The sequence below is a fragment of the Sander vitreus genome, chromosome 9 (assembly GCF_031162955.1).
Source record: "Sander vitreus isolate 19-12246 chromosome 9, sanVit1, whole genome shotgun sequence".
NCBI lineage: Eukaryota > Metazoa > Chordata > Actinopteri > Perciformes > Percidae > Sander > Sander vitreus.
In genome coordinates, this window is record NC_135863.1 from 5,873,230 (window position 1) to 5,893,587 (window position 20,358).

Consider the following 20,358-nt stretch of genomic DNA (forward strand, 5'->3'; position numbering starts at 1 on the left):
GATCATACAGGCAGCAAACTTGTGCCAACCTGAACTCAAACTCAACTGTGTTTCATAAAGGGGGACATACTGTAACACTCAATGTCTTGACTGTGTTCATTTGTTCTCGGATGTTCAAATGAAGACAAGCATTTCAGCTGACACAAGGCTGAGTGATTCGTCTGCACATTCAGCACCACCATTCACTCTCTCTGCTCCATGGTGTTTCAGCAGTCAACGTTGTTTCTATGAATTTTTGTTAAAAAATAAATCTAGGACAGTAGGCACGCACAGCAGTGAATGTGATAAGATACTGACAGCATGAATAAAGTCTATAAGAATAAAGTAGGAGTCGCACAGATTTAGGCAGGGAGATAATAGAAAGAAGGACCCTTTGGCTATGCAGACAGTAGCAGGATTGGTTACAATATGGGGAAAATGGGTCTTACTGCAGAATTGGTCACAGGATTGGGAAAGGTGACCTAAATACAGAATTACTTACAGCATGGATAAAAGGATTTAAATACAGGATTGGATAAAACAAGGAGAGAGATGTTGCCTGTTGTGATGAGAAACATGGAATTCTATCAATGACTTAATTAGATCAGTGAGACAAATTTCACTGAATCACTTAATTGAAGAGTCTCAGAAGCAATAGATGTCTGCAATGTTTTATATCTATACTGAAAAAGAACATTAAAACATTTCTATTCATAGCTGGTCCAACCAAATTATTTACATATGTATTGTTTTTATAGACATTAAAGTTGAGTTATAATGACATTTTTAATCATTTACTAAGGTACAAATGCAGTTTCACCAGTTTGATGGTTAATGCATGCAACATACTGTACAATGTCTACCATGTTCACCATCTTCATTGACCATATTAGCATGCTAAGATTTGCTAAGTAACAACTGCTAAGTATTTGGTAATTAAAGGTATCGGACATATTGGAATTTTGACCCGATGATGGTGCTAGAGGAAAAGTCAGCGTATCACCACCAAGTCAGTAGGATTCGTTCCCTGGGGACCATAAATGTCTCCACCAAATTTGAATGGCAATCGATCAAATAATAATTTCAGTCTGGGCCAAAGTGGTGGACTGACTGACTGACCAACATCGCCATCTCTAGAGCCATGCGCCATACATTGCTGGTCAATGTATATTAAAGTGCAGCTAACCAAACAACACTCTTTATTACCAGTTAACTCTCTGGTAATGCTAACATACTCATCCTAAACTGACAAACACTGCCTCCATTATTTTCCTTTGGTGCAATAGTGCACTCCAAGGTGTCCCAATATGGATATAGGAAAGAACTCGGTGGACCGCACATTGCCTCTTGTGGTGTTATGGTGTTCTTTGCCCCCATCTTAATCTTTTTTCATATTAGGTCACTCAGTTGTAATTATATGAATGAATTAAATGTTTTCTGCATTTCTGTACCGTATGGCAAGACACCTAATCATGCACTATTGCATATTTAATATTAAGAATCAAAAGGTCAGATTCTAAAGACCCATACATTGTGATGAAGAAATACATGAATAGTTTACTGGGTTCATTAATATTTCTGGAGAACTTCCAAACTCTTTCTTGTAAACACTTATATAATGGATTTTAGGACATAGAACCATATTAAAAGGTACAATACCATTGGTCGTGGTCAGCATCACAGTTGCAGTAGTGATTTGAGTCCAGACAGTTGTCCTGCAGGCCACAAGCACACTGCCGGCTGCCCGGCAGAGCCCCGCCCCAGTACGTCTGGACCTGACCTGGACCGGGACCTCCAACCCACCAGCTGAAAGGAGTACCCTCTGAAACACACACACACACACACACACACACACACACACACACACACACACACACACACACACACACACACACTTACATTAATCAATAAAGAGGTAAGATGGTAATGCATCCTACAGTAGCTGAGAGAGAATTGTCATTTATCTATGCTTTCATCACAACACATTTTGAAGATGTATCTGTCTAAGTCGGCACTTGCATATCAAATTGAACATAGAAAGGTCTTCCTGTCTTTTCCCTTCCCCTCTTCTATTTGTGTCTTCCATCTGCCCGTCTAACAGGATTTCAATACAAACCACCACCCTTCTGTCCCTGCTCTTTATTGAACTCTTACAGCCTTGCTGCCCAGCCTTGACCGTGCATCACTGCTGTTCTCTCTGCTAAAATTGGACATAAAATGGGGAGCTATTTTTATGAAGAAAACTTCATGATGATAAGTAGGCTTTGTAGTCATGACCCATGTTAAAACAAGATAGGCTTCTTTCTTCAGTGCAGTTTGAAACTCAAGTATTCTATTTTCCTTTTTATATCAGTAAACATACATTTAGATTATTTTAGCAAGAAGACAAGCATTCATTTTGTGGTAAATGCAGCTTGCATGTTCTTACTTTGAGCCCGTCCACTGTAAACACAATCCATTGAGGCATTTTTTAAATGAAAAAACAACAACAACACTGAAACAAAGCAGCTATTGATTGACTTGAGAAATCAAGTCGTGGTGCAAATAAACCTTTAGCTGCTGCAGTGGAGTGAGGAGGAGAAAATGCACATTTTAAATTTAATTGATGTTTGAATTTGTTTCTAAATGAACTAAATCAGCAATTCACACCTCCCCTCTCTGGCTCCAAATAAAGATCCCTCAGATAAGCTTGCTTTGCATAGAACTTTGTGTCTAGTGCCATTCCCCTTTAAATAACACCGCTCCACCACACCATTCTCCACCATCTCAAACACACACACAACAAAATAACACATACAATAAAACTTACATATCTAACTGTCCTCCAAAATGTTCCATCTCAGTAACTTGGATACAACAGAAAACATCACCGAGCTTACAGTAAGTCTTACCTGGTGTGTTAAGGAGGCGGGACTTCCTGCAGTGGTAGGACAGTTCCTGCTCACAGTGCTCCGATTGGCTGATGATGGATGCTAATTGCTCCTCATCAGAAGCGTAGTCAAAGTGGGTTAAATGTTGGTTTCTCTCAGGGAACGAACGCACTCCGGTCAGTTCTGTGTTATTGTGCTGGATCACCATCCATGACATGTCCTCTGGTGGAGAGACAAAAAGAGGAGAGAGACAGACAGAAAGAGAGAAATAAATACATATGTACTGATATACTGTGTGATCATGTGTAAAGATGTGTGTCTTTGTGTGTTACCTGTCATGTTACAGTAGATGAGCTGGGGTTTGATTGGTCCACTGCCGTCCACATCTATGTGATAATGTCCTGATGTGTTGCCTTTGTGTTTGTACGCCTCACATGACTGTTCATATCTCGCTGTGAAAGAAAATGCAATAAAAGGATATCAACAATAATATGATCTTCTTACTATGTCATTTGTGATGAAGCATTGCCCCTATCAATTCCTAAAAGCAATGTTCAGGACTACTACAATTTCGTCTAAAATGCTGGCTCCATTTCAGTCAGAGACAGTTATGACAAAGAAATTGACAATTTATTGTGTGTAAACTTGAGTTGGCCCTGATCCAGTCTGCCCTTAAGGGGTCACTCTCCTTTTCTGACATGCTCTTTTGCTGTACACCTTCCTCTTGCTCCTATCCTCCCTCTTTCTTTATCTTTCTCTCTGTATGACGTCTTCCAGTCCTCGTTTCTTTTTTTGGTTTCATTTTTCTATCGCTCTACCCTTCTCTGCTTTTCATTTCTATCATTTTTTCTGATAACGCGGATGGAGTTAAATGATTTTACGGTTTGCTCTGAGTATTTCATTCTAGTTCAAATGTTCTGACCTATATAGCAATAATTAGAACTGGTTATATAAAAAAATACATACATTTATTGTATACAAATATTCATACTTTATAGTATAGTTGCTTTCGAGACTAATATAAAAAGGTGTGAGGGAAGTGTTTTAACCCACCCTTTTAAAAACTCTCTCATAGAAATGTTCAATAAGGAACCCCAGGGTTCTTTCCCCAGAATTAAATAACTTTTTGCAAAAAGGTTCATTATTAGATTTGTACAGAAAAACTGTCTTTCATGTTTAAGTTGAGGAAAGGTACAACGCTGTGCAAAGGTTGTCTGCGGTAAACACAATTGTGGCGTTCCCAGTAGTAGCCATTTAATTTAGACATTTCTCTTGCACTTTGACCCTCTCTGTTTCCAAAGAATGAACATATCTACAAACGATAATACATGCATTAAATTATGCCCTAACATGTCAGTAAATGACAGTTAAGGCTATAGCTATTACTGTAGCTAGCCAATTGGTTAACCTTCTAACTACAATAACAGTCAACTAAAAATCAAGCGCTCTGCAACACAATGGCATCTCATAATGGCAACTTAAGTTAATAGTTCTCAAAATAGTTGAACATGTTTTCATGTATTTGCATTTAATTAATCAATAGATTAACTTTATTTATTCATGTGCCTGTATCTACGAGCATGTGTGTGACATTACTGTTGTTTACCAATACTGTGCTTGACGTGATTTGGTGCATTTTATGATAACCTCTTCTAATAACCTGCCTGTAAACTTCGAACCTCTAAACAGCCTTTAAGACTTTAAAATTAAATGGAAAGCTAAATTACTCAGTATAATAAAGTACTAACAATCTGTTTAGTCTATTCCCGATTGAACAGGGCTAATTAAAGTTCTGAAACACAAAAGGAAACTATGTGTTAGGGGACATAGGCAATGAAAACATGTTTAGAATAATGTTTTAATCCTGTTCTCTATTAATCTATGGTTCATTTACAATTTGTTAGATGTTCCTTCATCATTCGGTATTCGATATTTCATTCAAATATCAAATGTTGCACTAAGAGAGACTAAGGAGACTCTTTCTGTGTACATATTAAAAGTTTTGAGAAGTAATTCATTAAGTGTGTCTAACTTTTCATGTCTTTTATTGTAACTACTTTGAAAGCTACTCTAATGATTTTTTTTTATATATATATTAACAATTGGTGAAATAACAATGTGTTTGTGAAAGGTGTTGTGCTTAATGATGAACCCATAGAGAATTTTCAACCAGTTCCTCCTCTTCCTGTTTTGTTTTTAATGCCCACAAAATCTGTACTGTTTTGGTTCACTCTTTCGTCTCACATTGCCAGACCTTCCTCCACAGCGCTGCGGAGGAGGGTCTGGCTAGTCCACACAGCAATCCGTGATGGGAGAAAAACGTGCTCTGGTTTATTGGCATTTCTTTAAACCAATCACAATCGTCTTGGGCGGTGCTAGGCGCCGAGCGAAGCTATCACGGATAGTCTAGCTAGCTGTCTGGATTTACCATGCAGAGATAAACATAGTCCTCATAAATCCACCAGAGTTTAAAATTACAACACAAAGAAAGCAGAAGATAACGGGACATCCGAGAACGAACATCTGAAAAGAGTGACATCGGAATTTCTGGCAGAACGAGAGCAATCGCAACAGTGGAACGTCGGGGATATAGACTAGTTCACTCTTAATGTTACAAACAGAAAAAGCCACTGTACGCTATGCGCCCAGCACCAAACAACAAACAGACAATGTTACTGTAACTACTAATGGGTGAACATAGTTGAGCATTTAGCAACTAAAGAGCCAGATATAGATCTCTCAGGAGTCTCAAAAACAGAGTTATAGAAGAGTGAATATCGTGCAATTTCTGTTCACTTGATGTGTCCAAAAACACGACTTAAAATGAACATTAACATGAATTTAAAGTCTCTTTATCTACTGAAGAGGTAAATAGGCAACTGTTTGGCAACACATTCATCATAACAACTTTATAAGGTGATACTTTGTCTTTAATTTGACTGAAACTGGTCCTTCTTGCTGACAATGACACAAAAAGAAAAAAACACTTTAATAACTAATATTTACATCATTATATTTTAGGCTTCAAGCATTTTAAAGACCTGCAAATGCCCTGTTGCTGGTTGCTTACAGCTGTGGCAGGTGGCTCCTCTGTAGCCGCTGTTGGAGCAGTTACAATGGAAGGTGCTCCATGACTGAGTACATCTACCTCCATGTTTACAGTGACTGGGGGAGCACCTGGGAGAAAGACAGAGACAGTGATAGAGAAAGGGAGAGAGAACCTTAGTTTCTGTCAAAAAGTTGTCAAAAACAAAGTTTCTCAAGGATGTTGGTATGAAAAGGAACAACAGGCCTTCAGCACACCTGCCTGTTCTGGTGCGTAGGAGGGACCTGAATAAAAGCAGTCCTAAAACAAAAAAAAAGTTTCAGTCTTTTAAACAAAAACTTCATAAGTCTTCATTTTCATGTCAAGTGGTGCACATTCTGAGAGGAAGCTGAAGTTGAAACATGACTTTTTTTCGAGGCACGGAATAACATTATTTTCCTTAGTCTCCCGTCTGCTGATATGCTCATAAGATGCACACAGGACATTTTCCTTTTTGTCTTTTTAACAGCTTATAATCAAACTTTTCTTTTTATTTTGCGACCCGACCCCGGATAAGCGGATGAAGATGGATGGATGGAAATCCATGAGATACTGTTTTTAAAATTAATTTCTGCCTTTTTATTCTTTTGCTTAGGCATCAACTTTTTGGCCAATCACTCTCTGCTGTATTGTTTATGACTGTGAATGTTTACACTGAGTCATGTATTTAAACCTTGACATTGGAGTCTCCACAAGATCTGTGATTGTTTGGCTGCACAATGAGTTTGTATAGTGTCCAATCTAAAAGGGTAATCCCATGCTTTTCTGTGGTAGAGATTTCAAAATTCCCCCCAACAAAAGTTACTAATAAACTATCCATCCAGTGAATGATGTCCATAGTGTTTCCCACATTATGTATTTGAGGTTGAAGTGGTGCTTTCAGAGGTGAGGGGATGTAATTTGCTGTTAAGGGCCTATAACATTAAACATGTATTGTATATTTAGCCAGGACCAAGTGCAATTTAATCAACTCTAGTTGAGTGCTAATAAGCCAATTTGTAATTTGCAGTCACATGGTAAGAATCTACAACACACAATAGCACTGCATTACAGTGATTCTAACATCCAATATGAAGAATGTGGTTTTCCAATGTATACAATCTCACATCAATGTACAATTCCAGCAGTGTTTGACTGTTATAAAATAAATACAAAATAAACAAATAAATAAAATATATACAAAATATAATTGGGTGAGCCAACAATACAGTCAATTCCACACCAGTGGAAAAATACTGGTCCATACACTCATAAAGAAATAGAGCATAACTTTTGTTGCTCAGCAAACAGCTTGGGCTCAGATTTATTTCCTGTAACCTTCCATATTAGCAAACACTAATTTTAACACTAATGTGCTGTCACCACACACAATCACATACATGCTGTACAGCACTTCTACACCTGTGAGTATCCTTATTGACTTGTCCTAAATTACCACCATAACTCTATTCCTATCCCCAATCATTACCTTAACCTCACCCAAAATGTACCCACTCTCAAGTTCTATAAATCCCTTCAGTTCTCACAAAGATACAAGTACAAGAGAGCCATATAGATACTCCTCCTGGAGCAAAGCCAAATATCCAAAATGATGAAAGAAAGTAGGTAGTCAGAGGATTTAGGAAATAGGCAGCATGGACGGTGCAGGATGGAAGGGGAGAAAAGGTAAGGAGGAAGAGGTGAGACACAGGGCTGAGGGTGATGGAGTGAAAGAAAGATGAAGTGAGCAGCAGCGAGATGGAGGCAGTGACTGGATATTTGGACAGTGAACCTGAGGAAATGAGGTCAGGGGACTATAGCCAGAGAGAGACTGGACCAAAAAGGCGTAAAAGGCCAAACAATATTAAACCTAATTTCCTCTGTAAATTAATTGGAGGCCAACCACATACACAATTTACCACCAGGCCACTCCTTCTCAGGCTCCAGAATCAACACCCAGAGAAAAGACTTTATCTTCATTGTAAGAGTAGACAAAAAGAGACAAATACTGTATCTGTGCATGCACTTATTTTGCTGGATTTTTCATCATCCACTTTGTCCCTACTCCCACTGCACTCGCCAAAAGTTGGGAAAATGCAACTTGGCTTGGCAAGAACCATCTGCGGTCACAGGAGGCCACTCTTTCCTGCAGCATTGGTGGAGTTTTTTGTCATTGTCTCAACATCCAGTTTGCTGTTGGCAGAGTAGCGGAGCATGCATCCTCAAACAGGAACACAGAGAGAGAAAATTACAGAGGTTCAGAAACACAAGCCTGGGTCAAACGGTGAACTGCATTGTAGCCCGTATTACCAAATCTATTATAAGTCTTTTCAGGGCTAGAAAGTTTCGAGTTTTACAAACACTTTGTCCTCTATAAATCTCTGGAGGGCTCCTAGCTTGACTAACAATTTGCAATGCAATGTGACAGCATACTGCACCACAGCTCAGATCACAGGACTCCTGGATTAACTGGAGTGAAAAGACTTTGTAGTTGACAGTGTCCTAGAACTTAGCTTGGATCACAGGGCTTGCATCCAATCTCCCCTGGTTTCTATTACTGCCTCTGGCTAAACCACAACAGCTCAGCCCCCCATCTACACACTATTACTGGACAGGTAGACTGGGATGTCCTACAAAGACTTCAAATAACTGCTGTCTGCTGAACAGTGTGAGAAGAGAGAGAGAGAGAGAGAGAGAGAGAGAGAGAGAGAGAGAGAGAGAGAGAAAGCGGAAAGATATGTATTTTAATGCTTTCAGTCCGCTCTGCACCTGGTCCTGGGAAAGCTGCCACATCACACACACACACACACACACACACACACACACACACACACACACACACACACACACAGGTGAGTTTGGGGATGACACAGGAGTGTGAAGTGTAATATGTGGGTATGTGTGATTCTCTGGTCACAGGGAGCAACAAACGTCTTGAAGTCGCTGACAGTCAGACAGATACACAGACAGTCAAACAAAACAAGAAGACTGGACCTCTTGGTGACCTGTGTTTCTTTTTATTTATGAATGTGTGTGTGTGTGTGTGTGTGTGTGTGTGTGTGTGTGTGTGTGTGTGTGTTTTGACAAGGTATATTATTAAGTTGTCAGGAACCTGACAGAAGCAAAGAGGTCAGAATTACTGCGTTCAGACAGTTTCATCTATCTCGTTTCATCTATCACACACACACGCACACACACACGCGCGCGCGCGCACACACACACACACACACACACACACACACACACACACACACACACACACACAGTGAGGAGAGAGGTCGGCAGGAGGGAGTAGTAAGTTCAGAGACTTCATAGCCTTGGAAAGCAAGTGTTTCCTAAAGGTGTCAGTATGCTTCAAACAAAGTGCTTGTTCAAACAAAGTCTGAAACCGCCATGTCAGATTTTGGAGCTGTCCAACAATTTTTGTAATTATCCAAAACTGAGAATCTGACAAGCCACTTCTCTCGTTTTTTTATTCTTTACACAACTGCTTCCGCCACTTTTTGTACGTACAGCCAAATGCACACAATTAATGCCATAAGGAAGAGAATATCCAAAGATGTACACCATTATACCCATTCATATGATTTATTGTTTTGTACCCATCTCTAAGGTGGCAAACTTTTAGCCCTGTCTTCAAGCGTGGCAATTTGTAAAACCCATGCCAATGCATGGACGAAAGAAACTAGTTTGTTTAATGCATACTCCGACCTGCGTCACGGTAGGCAGCCACTGCGCCCAGCCCAAGAAATGTAGCTCAGCGTAAATTCTGTCAGGGAGACTTCAATTACGTTATCTCTCTTCTCTTTAACTGATCAGCTGGGTGGTGGGTGTTACGTTTCTGTAAACCAATCAGAATTGGGAACGTATGTTCAAGCCAATCACAGCATGACTACCAGTGTCTAGACTCCATTGGGGGATATGTTTGGTTTTCCTAAACCTTAGAAATGTATAGCTACCCCTTTTACAATGGAGTCTAATCTCCAAAGTTTATGTATGTACTTAATTTGTACTTATAACTTACTAATAAATGTTTGCATATCTGCAACGAAGTCTCGCCTGATTGAAATACTCTGGCACAGAATACCCTGGAAAACCACAATTTGTCATTTTTACACCTCAGTTTCTAAGCTTTAAAGGTGCTGTTTTCCCCTTTTCCAGTCTTTATGCTAAGCTAGGCAAATCCTAGCTTCATATTCAATTGACAGATGATGATGAGAGTGGTATCACTCTTTGTTTATTTATGTACACATTTACATTAATTTAACTAAGATAGAAACTTAAGAAACTTGTGTCCTCCTCCATAATGTTTTTTTTTTTTTTTTACACAATACTCGTGACATCATGACGTATGATTCTTGTTCCTGGAAGCCAGTTCCTAGAACTTCAGTTAGTCACAGCTAGAATTTATGACTTTATAATCTTCTAATCTGACACATTGACCATCGTAACAGAGAACCCAGCATTAATCAGTAGCAGGACCTGAAGCTCGCTGCCAATCCCTAATTGTATAGCTATGCTCTGTTAGGGTATACTTAACCTCTATTCACTCCATGATAACTTAGGAAGAACCTTCTTCCCATTTTGTCTTTGATAATTACTTTAAGTGAACGAGGAGATGAAATACATTTGCCTCTCAGTACTAATTAATCCACTTAGCAGCACTTACAGTAAGTCTTTCCATCTCTCTTCAGGAAGGCAGTTAGGTGTAGCCGGTGTGCTAAGTGGCCAAGAATGTAAGTTTTGGATTAATAAATGGCTACTGATTAATCTTGGGCCTCAGGGAGGGATTTTTTCAACATGATCTTTTTCATTCCGTGTTATAAACAAGTCATTTAGCCACCCCAGAGAGATTGTTCAGATTTGGAAACTAACAAGTGTGTGTGTAGAAGGAGGAGTGTGGAATTACATTTTAAAGTTTTTTTTGCCAGACTTTCCTTCACGGGTGATTTATTTGATTATATCCTCCCCCAGATGTTTTACTTGATTAAAAAGCCCCAGTCAGCAGGCTACCAGATGGTATATTTTGAAATCACGAATGTTCTTTGCATCCCCTTAATTATAATGTAAGGGGACACCTATTAAAAGCAATACTTAATAGTGAATGTGTATTTTATTTCTATCTGAGTACACACTGATAATTGTTAAGAACTTGTATGCTGTACAGAAAAATGCACCCATTATAAAGCACATGTAAATACATCTCTGTTATATGAATGGGTTTACAAGGATACAAATATGTCTGAAAATGCAGTAAACTCTGAAATGAGAGTCTGGATGCTGCTACAGCACTGTCCAAGGTCCTGAATCTGCAGTTAGTCAGCAGCAAGAGAGCTGTCCAAAGCACTACCTTCTGTCCTCACTGACAGCCACTAGGATGCTCCAGCCAATTATTTCATCATTTGGTAGCTTGAATATACTCTGTGCTCATTTTGTTCTGGTTGCTGAGTCTTGAGTATGCCTCCCCAGTTTACTCCCTTGTCTCTCTGTATCTCTCAAACAGCTCAGTTAAAGAAGAAACCTAGCAATATTCTATCATTTTGTTATTATCAACACAGCCTATAAAAAGGCCAAAACCAACAGGGTATTTGTCTATCTGGTTCTCAGCCCATTTGTTACTATTGAAAGTGTATGCAAACGAATGCATCACTAATATATACTTTCATTTTTTTTTTTTTAAGTAAAAGGCATATTTGTTGGGTTCTATTTTCAGCTGCAGGTTTGGTATAATAGTTAGTATTTATGGCAGCAGCACAGTGTATGTGAGACTGACTGAAGATACACCACAATGGCCAAGTTTATAGTATAGGAGTTCAATGGAGTTCAACATAAGCTAAATTAAGCTACGTCAGACTTTTGGATGACACTTGTTAGTAGGATCATAAGATCTGCAGACAATAAGTGCTTCTTTCTGCACGTGGGCTCTCAACTTCCTTTAAAGAGGTCCAAACCAGAAGCAAAATGCAAATAAATTAGTACTTACTGACTTACTATCACTGTTTTAACATATCCCAAATCGACTGTGGAAACCACTTTGAACCAAATCAACACACAAAGCAGAGGGACATCAGCAGAGAAGTTAATGAGAGCAATCGGCCCAACACACAGTATGCATGTAAACTGCAATGTCAATGTCAATTTTATTTGTATGGCACCTTTCATTACACATAACCCCAAAGTACTTTACATTAAAAACAGCCTACACAGTAAGCAGTGAAACAAATCAATTCAGATGGTACTCTACTGGAGACTAACCTGTCAATGATGCCGCACATATCAATCTGCAAGTGGCTGTAGTTTCCCAGCAGCCTTTGTTGCACCTTAATCAGGTCAACAGTTTGGCCATCCAGAGTCAAGAGACGCATACAGCCCTGAAACACTTTGAAGGGGTTCCTACACTCCTGTCTGCTCTCCTGAACATGGCAGCCTGAGGAAAGAAACACATGATGCTCAATCAATGGTTGGGCTACAGCTGTGTACTTGTTTATATGCTGTTTACTTGGTAGGACTACCCATAAACATGGAATTAAATTTATTTATAGTGAGTGCTACAATTACAATACAGAGACATCTATTGTACTTTTTACTCCACTACTTTTATTTGATACGTTTAGTTACTGTACTACTTTGCACATTCAGATTAACAATACAAAATATAATCAACAAATAAAATGTTATCTATTATCGTAGGCTGCAACATTAATGTGATGTACACATTAATGTATAAATCATTATAATCCAATATTACAATATGCATTATATTATGGGCCATTCTGCATAATGAGTCATTATACTTTGTGTACTTATATTTGATGCTAAAATTGTTAAAAAAAATTTTTAATGCATGCCTTTTACTTGTAGAAAAGTATTTCTACTTCTTCCACCGTTGTATCTAGCTGCTGTTGGGTTTCTCTCCAGAGGAAAATATCTGATGAGACTTATTTTTGATTCTCTGTTTACCTTCATCTAAGCCGTTAGCATAGGCAGACCTGAGGTGGCTGTCATATAAAACCCACTCTTCGCCAAAGCATGTAAATGAGCTCCATTTCTTATCCATCAAAGATTCATGCTTGAGGTTGATCCTGGATGGTGGCAATCTGTGGCCAAATACAGAATTACTACTCCGGGCTCTGCGTAGCTCTAATTAAAGTCAGGGAGGGGAGGAAAGATGAGTCACTGTTTACTGTCGCTTTAAATATTAGGAGCTCAAAAGAAGATTTAATTGGAGCAGTTTTCCTCATGGAAGTGACATTGACTCAAGGGGGATGCTTTTGAAATTCTATGTTTCACTTTGAGGATTAAAATCACTTAAAAACTGATCCTTAATCTTAAAGGTGAACTACCATGTGACTTGTGTTGTGTTTGGAAAAGCGGCTGTTAAAGGCCACAATCTTATTAAGAGACAATGAGATGTGTGTAGTGGGTTAATGTTTGCATCTACAGCATACATAGCCCTTTATTTGTGTGAGCTAGAGTATGTGTGGACTAACTGGAGGGAGAGTAAGCACTGCAGAGACAGGAGAGGGGGGATTGAAAGAGAGCTTGAGATAAATTAAAAGGGAAGGAATAAGGAATGCATCGAGGAAGGAAAGAAGAGAAAAAAGGAAACCGGGAAAGAGGTAACTTGAAAAAAGAAGAGAAGAAAGATAATGTGAAGAAAAGGAAACTTCAAAGAAAGAGAAAGGAAAGAGGAGGAGGGAGTGGAGAGGGAGAGACTAAGCAGCTTTATGGCTTTATCCCCTCTCTGGGTGGCACTAAACCTTCAAAGTAGATCTGGAGATGATAATTATTACCCGAGTACCTCCGTGAATTTAGAATTTCATCCTAAATGTCCATGTCAGCAGTTTTCCCATCTTCAGGTCTACTTGAGGTACAATTTAAAATGTAGCAGATAGCTACAATGACAGTGAATCAAGGTTTTTTTTTTTTTTTAACAGCTAACAAAAAACAGATAGAAACAGTACACATAACACTTTTTTTTTATGTCTTCTTACCACCGAAGAAGAGTTGACTATCTGTGGTTAGAGGAAGCGGGATGCTGGTGTGGACGGTGGATCCTTCGTCTTTGTCCACTGTGATGCTCAGATGATCTTGCCTGGAGGTCAGCTCCACAGAATGCCACTGACCATCATTCAGTCCTGAGCCTTTATGGACACACACTTTTTATTTATTTTTTTTACTTACTATTTGACTATATGAGCTATGATTTTATTTTGTTTGCTGTCTGGGTTTGGCTGCAAATCTGAATCATGACTCCTTTTTTTAGTTCATATATCAGTTATGATGAAGGTGATGTAGAGCAGTATAGAGTTGTGATTTAAGTATGGGATAAGTTTCAGTGTTACACTTGAATTACTGCGAGTAGCCTGGAGGAATATGACATTTCGAGACTTTAATGAGCCAGACGCAACATTTTGATTATATCAAAACATCTTAAATCAAGGTCCACTTCTTAACTTTTACTGGAGCTTTTTACTTCCAACCACATCTCACAGTCTTCCACTGCAGGCAGAGTTTGGCTTTCCACCATATATGACCACCTCTTATCATGTGACCGAAGCTCCGTACTTAGGTAACATGATGACAACTGAGCAAACTGTCCACTGAGGAAGACTCTGACATGCGGTTTAAGGTAAGTAAAGTAAAGCTAGTAAGTGGACCTTGATAATACTGTTTAAAAGCCCAATAAACAACTTTCACACTAAAAAATTTTGATTGAAATGTAGTGTTAATTTTTTTTACTGCGGTTTCATACGCCTCACAAGAGCGAATAATTTGCAAAATGTAGAGCGCAAAATAAGGTGCATACAAAACGGCTAACTAGGATGCTATGGAATACATCTGGTTCTAATTTTTTTTTTGTGCTTAGATAGAACAAATTTGGGGAGGCTCTTTAAAATACTGTCAGAAACTTAAAGCCTAATTCTTCCCAATTTAGAATATGTTGTTGTTTCAGTAGGTTATACTGTAACCCAGATTAATAGAATAGGTACACATTAAATAAAACACCTATAGCATAAATTTAAAATGTTTCCAGATGTTTCCCTCAATACTGTATTGGTACACCGTAAGTGCAAGTAATTAATTCATTAAATAACATCGTAAATTAGGAAGAATTATGCTGCACGTTGTGGGCCATAATTTGCTGGCATTTTATGTTTATGTTTAAATCTGAGCTATGAGAACATGTTATGACATCTCTGTTACACAACGGAAAAACGCCGTCAACAGATTCAGACCTGCTAAATCACGATTGGACCAACCTGCGCTGAGCTCCAGCTGGGCCCTGCCAGCTTTAGTGATCTGCAGGCGGAGTCTGGCCTCACTCAGGTACAGCCAAACTGAACCATCTTCCTGAGGGAGGTCAAAGGTCAAGAGGAGCCCCGCCTTGTTCCACGTGCGAAACTGCAGCGCCACTGAAACAACCCCTGATGACCACGATGTCAGTCCTGGCAACCGCAGGAAGCTCTTGGAGTCGGTGAACGTCACAGCGACTGAAACTTGCTCAGCACAAGAAAAGGTCACATTGCCCTGAAAAAGAGAGGAAGGAAGGGAGAGAGAGAGACAGAGAGAGAGAGTGACAGAGAGAGAGAGAGAGAGAGAGAGAGAGAGAGAGACAGAGAGACAGAGAGAGAGAAATGATTATGAAAGAGATAATAAAACATGAATATTCATTGGTTGCAGAGGCTGACTCGGTTTGACTCGATGTCACAGAGGTCTCATCAGCAGCTCTCTGAAAAAGGACATCTGTATTACCATATTGATATTAGCTGAGCAGCTAAAATAAGCTACAAAAAAAAAAAAAAAACGTGGAAGCATCGGGGTCACACAGCGCTTGCACTAGCTTTCAGTGTATTTGTCTAACACATCCTTATCCCACCATGGCATCAGGGAAATAAAAATGATTCAATGGAGGAACTGTTTTCAGAAAAGTCCGATCCAATGTTCTGAAGCATGATTTTAATCTTCATTACAAATTACAAAAACTAAATTACCTATGGAGACAAATAAAGATACTCAGCACAATGGATATATGATATAGTTAGTATAATGTATTCAGGGAAATCTCCTATACCAAACGTAAACTGAACATTTATTAAATAAACTTTTGTTGTGACTACTATACATCAGAAAGTGCCAGTTTCTCTCTTTCCCTGCTCACTGTCTCCTCATTTTCATTCTCCACATCCTTCCCTCTGCGATTTCTTCTCAACTTTTCTTCTCTAGGTTTTGTTTTGCTTTAGGCTTTGCTTTAGGCACACTGGTGATGATAACAGGTGTAAAAATGAAGAGGATAATGATGCAGATGATAAAAATGACGGTGACAATAATAATCGTGACAGTGACCATTAGCATAATAATGACATGGATGCAGAAAAGGGGAGAGGAGAAAACAGTGGGAGGAGGATCACAGAAAGTCTGAATCGAACTAAACTTTAGTTCAATTGAGTTTCTCGTCATGGCAGTATTTGATTATAATGCCATTAAAGGATATAAATAACTGAGAAACTACAGGACGAAAACAAGGCTTTATCTTACCTTTACCATCATGAAATGGTGAACACTGGATGGCAGATTTCCATTATGATAATCCAAAGATGCAGAAACACAATAACTTACCACCACAGAGACCTGGGGATTCTTCTCTTTAGCCAGGTGTATCAGGTTGAGGTCATTGTAGAGCAGGTTTTCCAGGCAGCCATGGAAGTTTTTGTTGGACAGGATGGGTTTCTGAAGTCCATGGCCCTGGACAGCTCCAAGACTTAGCTGCACAAGAAAACAACACACGTAAGTAACCATCACCCCCTTCAGGATTCAAAGGTTACTTAAGTTTTAGTCCAAATCCACGACGTTCCACTTCCGGGATTGGTCCGTTGCCGCCGGAAATATCGCCGGATTTTCGACTGGATGTCTGTTACGTTCCGCTTTCTTTGTGTTGGAATTGTAAACTCTGGTCGATTTATGAGGACTGTGGTTAACAACTTCCTTCCCGAGGCAATTTTGCAGTGGCACCGTGGCTCCGTCTGGCACCAAGCGCTACCCAAGACCAATAAACCAGACCACGTTTTTCTCCCATCCCAGAATGCTGTGTGGACTAGACAGACATTTCTCCGCGGCGCTGTGGAGGAAGGTCTGGCAAAGCGAGACTACTTAAAGGGATACTTCACCGATTTAGCATTAAGCTTTGTATCAGCAGAAACACAGTAGTATTTTTGAATGACCGTGCTTCCCTCCCTCATGTCCCCCTGAGAGGGGAGATCTCTGTATTGTGGGTCTGGAAAAGTTTATACCGATGACGCAACAATCGTTTTTCCAGAGGCAAAGGACTACAGCCGGTACTTCCGCATAGCCCATAGGGCGTCAAAAAACGAGCGTTAGCCATCTTGAATCATCGCTTAGCTTCTCAGCAGAAACAGATTTATTCATCCTGAAGGAAATTTTAGAACAACAATTATGTGCATTCAAACTACCGCACACATGTACCACCGGGATACATTGCTAGCCGGTAAGGGGATATCCTCAGTGGTGTGGAAAGTGGGACGAGGGTAGGAGTTGGAGCTAGGTGGAAAGCTAACGCTAGCCAGCCACCTGTGCCAGGCTTCACCTGCTACGGAGACCAGCACCTCAGCCTGCGGTGCCGCCAGCCGCAATACTTGACAGGCTTCGCCTGCTACGGAGACAAGCACATCAGCCTGCGGTGTTGCTCGATGACGCTAACCGGTAAGGGGGTATCCTCAGTGGTGAAATGCGGAGGATGTCCCTAGCTCATACTCCGAGCTAGGTGGAAAGCTAACGCTAGCCGGCCACCTGTCCCATCAATCCTGCTTGCAAGTGTCTCTTTGGACAACAAACTGGACTACATCCAACTTCAACGAAACTCCCAACGCGAGTTCAGAGACTGCTGTGTTTTTGTTGTTGTGGAAATATGGCTGAACAACAGTGCTGCTCTGTCATCGGGTAAGACTAGCTAGTGGAGGTGGGCTTTTTTAACACGGACTGTTGCAGAAATGGGGTGCTTGCATCCAACTAACTGTTAACCTCTGGTGGAGTTTGTGACTGTTGATGATGAGACCATTCTACATTCCACGCAAATTTACGGCTGTGTTTATACTCTGTTTACAGCCTACCAAGCGCTAGTGCTAGTATGTGTTAGCTGTGTTAGTTAACTTTACGGAGCATATAATGTGTTTCATAAGTCGTTTTTATATAATGTCGTTTTTACATATTTGAATTGTGTAACCACTTGAGCTACGGTGAAACGTTGTTTCGTGTATATGGTTGAAATGACAATAAAACACAGTTGAATTGAGTTGACCGTTTCACTGTCTGTCTGTCTGTAAATGGTAGGCGTGGCTTGGGAGTGGACTCAGAGCAGCGAAGCAAGTGCATTCTGGGATTTGGTGTCTTTCATCCACATGAGCCAAAAACACATTTCCTGGCTTTTCTCGGCCTAGAAGGAACCAATTTAAAAAAAAATTCACATTTATACTACATAAGTGACCCAATTTAAAGATATATTCAGCTTTCCAGCGGTGAAATATCCCTTTAAGTTTTGACATGGATAAAAAACATCCATTCATATCCATATCCAAGTTGTGTTCTTTTATTTAGTGCAATCCTTAACTACGTGTATTTTATTTTATAATACGGCATGTGCAATACCCTCTCAAGTGGACGATCTCTTGTATTTTTCCTTGTCTATTGGATTTTTCCTGTCCTAAAGTACATTGTTGACTTGTTGTATAAATACTGTCATGTATTGTACTGTCTGTTTTGTACTGAATGATTGACAAGTAATGAATCTGTTTGTATGTAGCTATTGTTAGCACCTTTGCACAAGACAAATTTCTTTCGGGACTTATAAAGTGTATCTTATCTTAGATACATTCTCTTTACTCATAGACTCAGTTTGCTCCAGTTTGCTCAGTATTGCAACCAACATAAACTCAAGCTGTCCATAGCTGCCATATTCCATAACTGGACAACACTGGAGTGCCACTTTAAACCATGTGTGTTTGTGTGCTGAAATGTTTCTCTCACCTGGTGAATGTCCCAGTGGCTGAGCTCAGCTGGTATGTGAACCTGATGAGTGTTTTTATCCACGGTGAGGTTGAGGTGAGTGCTGAGGCTCTCCAGCTTTACATGGTGCCAGTGCTGGTCATCCAGCAGACTGCCTACAGAAACAAGAAGCTGCCCGCCAGAGGTCGAACTCACACCTGCAAGAGAGTTGGGGATGTGAAAAATAATAACTTTTGTTGTTGTTGATGGTGGCTGAGCAATGACTCCAGCTAATGCAGAAATCCTCATATGTGCATTTCCTCAAGGAACTTTTTTCCTGATGTGTAGGCTACTTCCTCGAAGAACAGGTCAGGGTCAGCAAGGACAAATACGCTTTTTAAAAATACTTGGCAGTAGGAAACCCTAAAGGAAGGTTCATCTTTGATTTATCACAACAAAAAGTCGTGCAAACGTTGCCGCTTCAGTGGAATATTTTCATCTTTGCTTCAAACAGGTAGCGGGTCACTGGTGTCAGCCTCTCTAATTAGAGAGCGCAGATATCTGCATGCTGGCTGGGAGGAGGACCGAGCATGGTAAATGATGAGGCTGCAACATGACAGCAGGAAATAATTAATGAAAGATCCAACACCAGCAGGTCCAAATTGTTGGATCCATCTTTACATTCCCCTAATGAGTTGTAAGAGAAAAAAGTTTCTGCTGACAGAAGGAGCGAAATACACAAAGTCATTAATTATGGAGGGCATTTTCTTCATAGATACAAAGATACATAGATGGATAGATAGATTAAAATACCTCGTGTCCAGGGTTGCATTTAAAGGAGTAGTTTGACATTTTGGAAAATACTTTACGTTAAAGCCCCCATGTTCCCAACCAGCGTCTTGATGGAGTCCTAGATAGGGTGACCAGACGTCCCCGGTTTCCGGGAACAGTCCCCGGTTTCGCTGACCTGTCCCCGGCTGGAGCTGTCCCCGGAAATGTCCCCAGTTTTCACTGTGACTGACAGACCCGAAATTGGAATGAAAGAAAGAAAACATTGACCAAACGTATAGTCGCGCACCCTACACGCGCAAGTTCAAGACAGCCAGAGCAAGCGCTGCTCAGAGCTGTTCTAGAATGCCCATATTTTACGATGCTAAAAGTTTATTTACATGGAGTCTGGTGGGTTTAGCGAACGCAATTTCGGCGACTTTTTTAACACTTCTTTAACAGAAAGGTCGACCTCCTTAGAAATCCTTTCCATAATGTCAGACATCTGAGCCTGTCAGTGGCAAAACGAGCACTTTTATGAACGTAAATACAAGCTGGACAATTGTCCTATTAACTTACATTGTAGCTTGTTTCGCCATTGCAGACTGCAGCGATCTCGTTTAATACTGGACCAATGTAAAAGAAAAATATTTCCTCTAGTTTTAATTGTATCCAATA

General features: G+C 40.0%; 1 protein-coding gene across 1 annotated transcript in view; it reads right to left on the reverse strand.

Annotated features, from left to right (window-relative positions):
• Positions 1–20,358, reverse strand: part of LOC144523935 (contactin-associated protein-like 4) — a 95,944-nt gene that overhangs the window by 26,604 nt on the left and 48,982 nt on the right. Inside the window, exons 7-15 of the mRNA XM_078259905.1 lie at positions 18,955–19,130; positions 16,534–16,680; positions 15,177–15,444; positions 13,908–14,057; positions 12,169–12,340; positions 5,920–6,026; positions 3,182–3,301; positions 2,871–3,071; positions 1,639–1,801 (exon numbers count right to left, since the gene is read on the reverse strand). Coding sequence (XP_078116031.1) covers positions 1,639–1,801; positions 2,871–3,071; positions 3,182–3,301; positions 5,920–6,026; positions 12,169–12,340; positions 13,908–14,057; positions 15,177–15,444; positions 16,534–16,680; positions 18,955–19,130 — 1,504 coding nt within the window. The remainder of the gene's footprint in view (positions 1–1,638; positions 1,802–2,870; positions 3,072–3,181; positions 3,302–5,919; positions 6,027–12,168; positions 12,341–13,907; positions 14,058–15,176; positions 15,445–16,533; positions 16,681–18,954; positions 19,131–20,358) is intronic.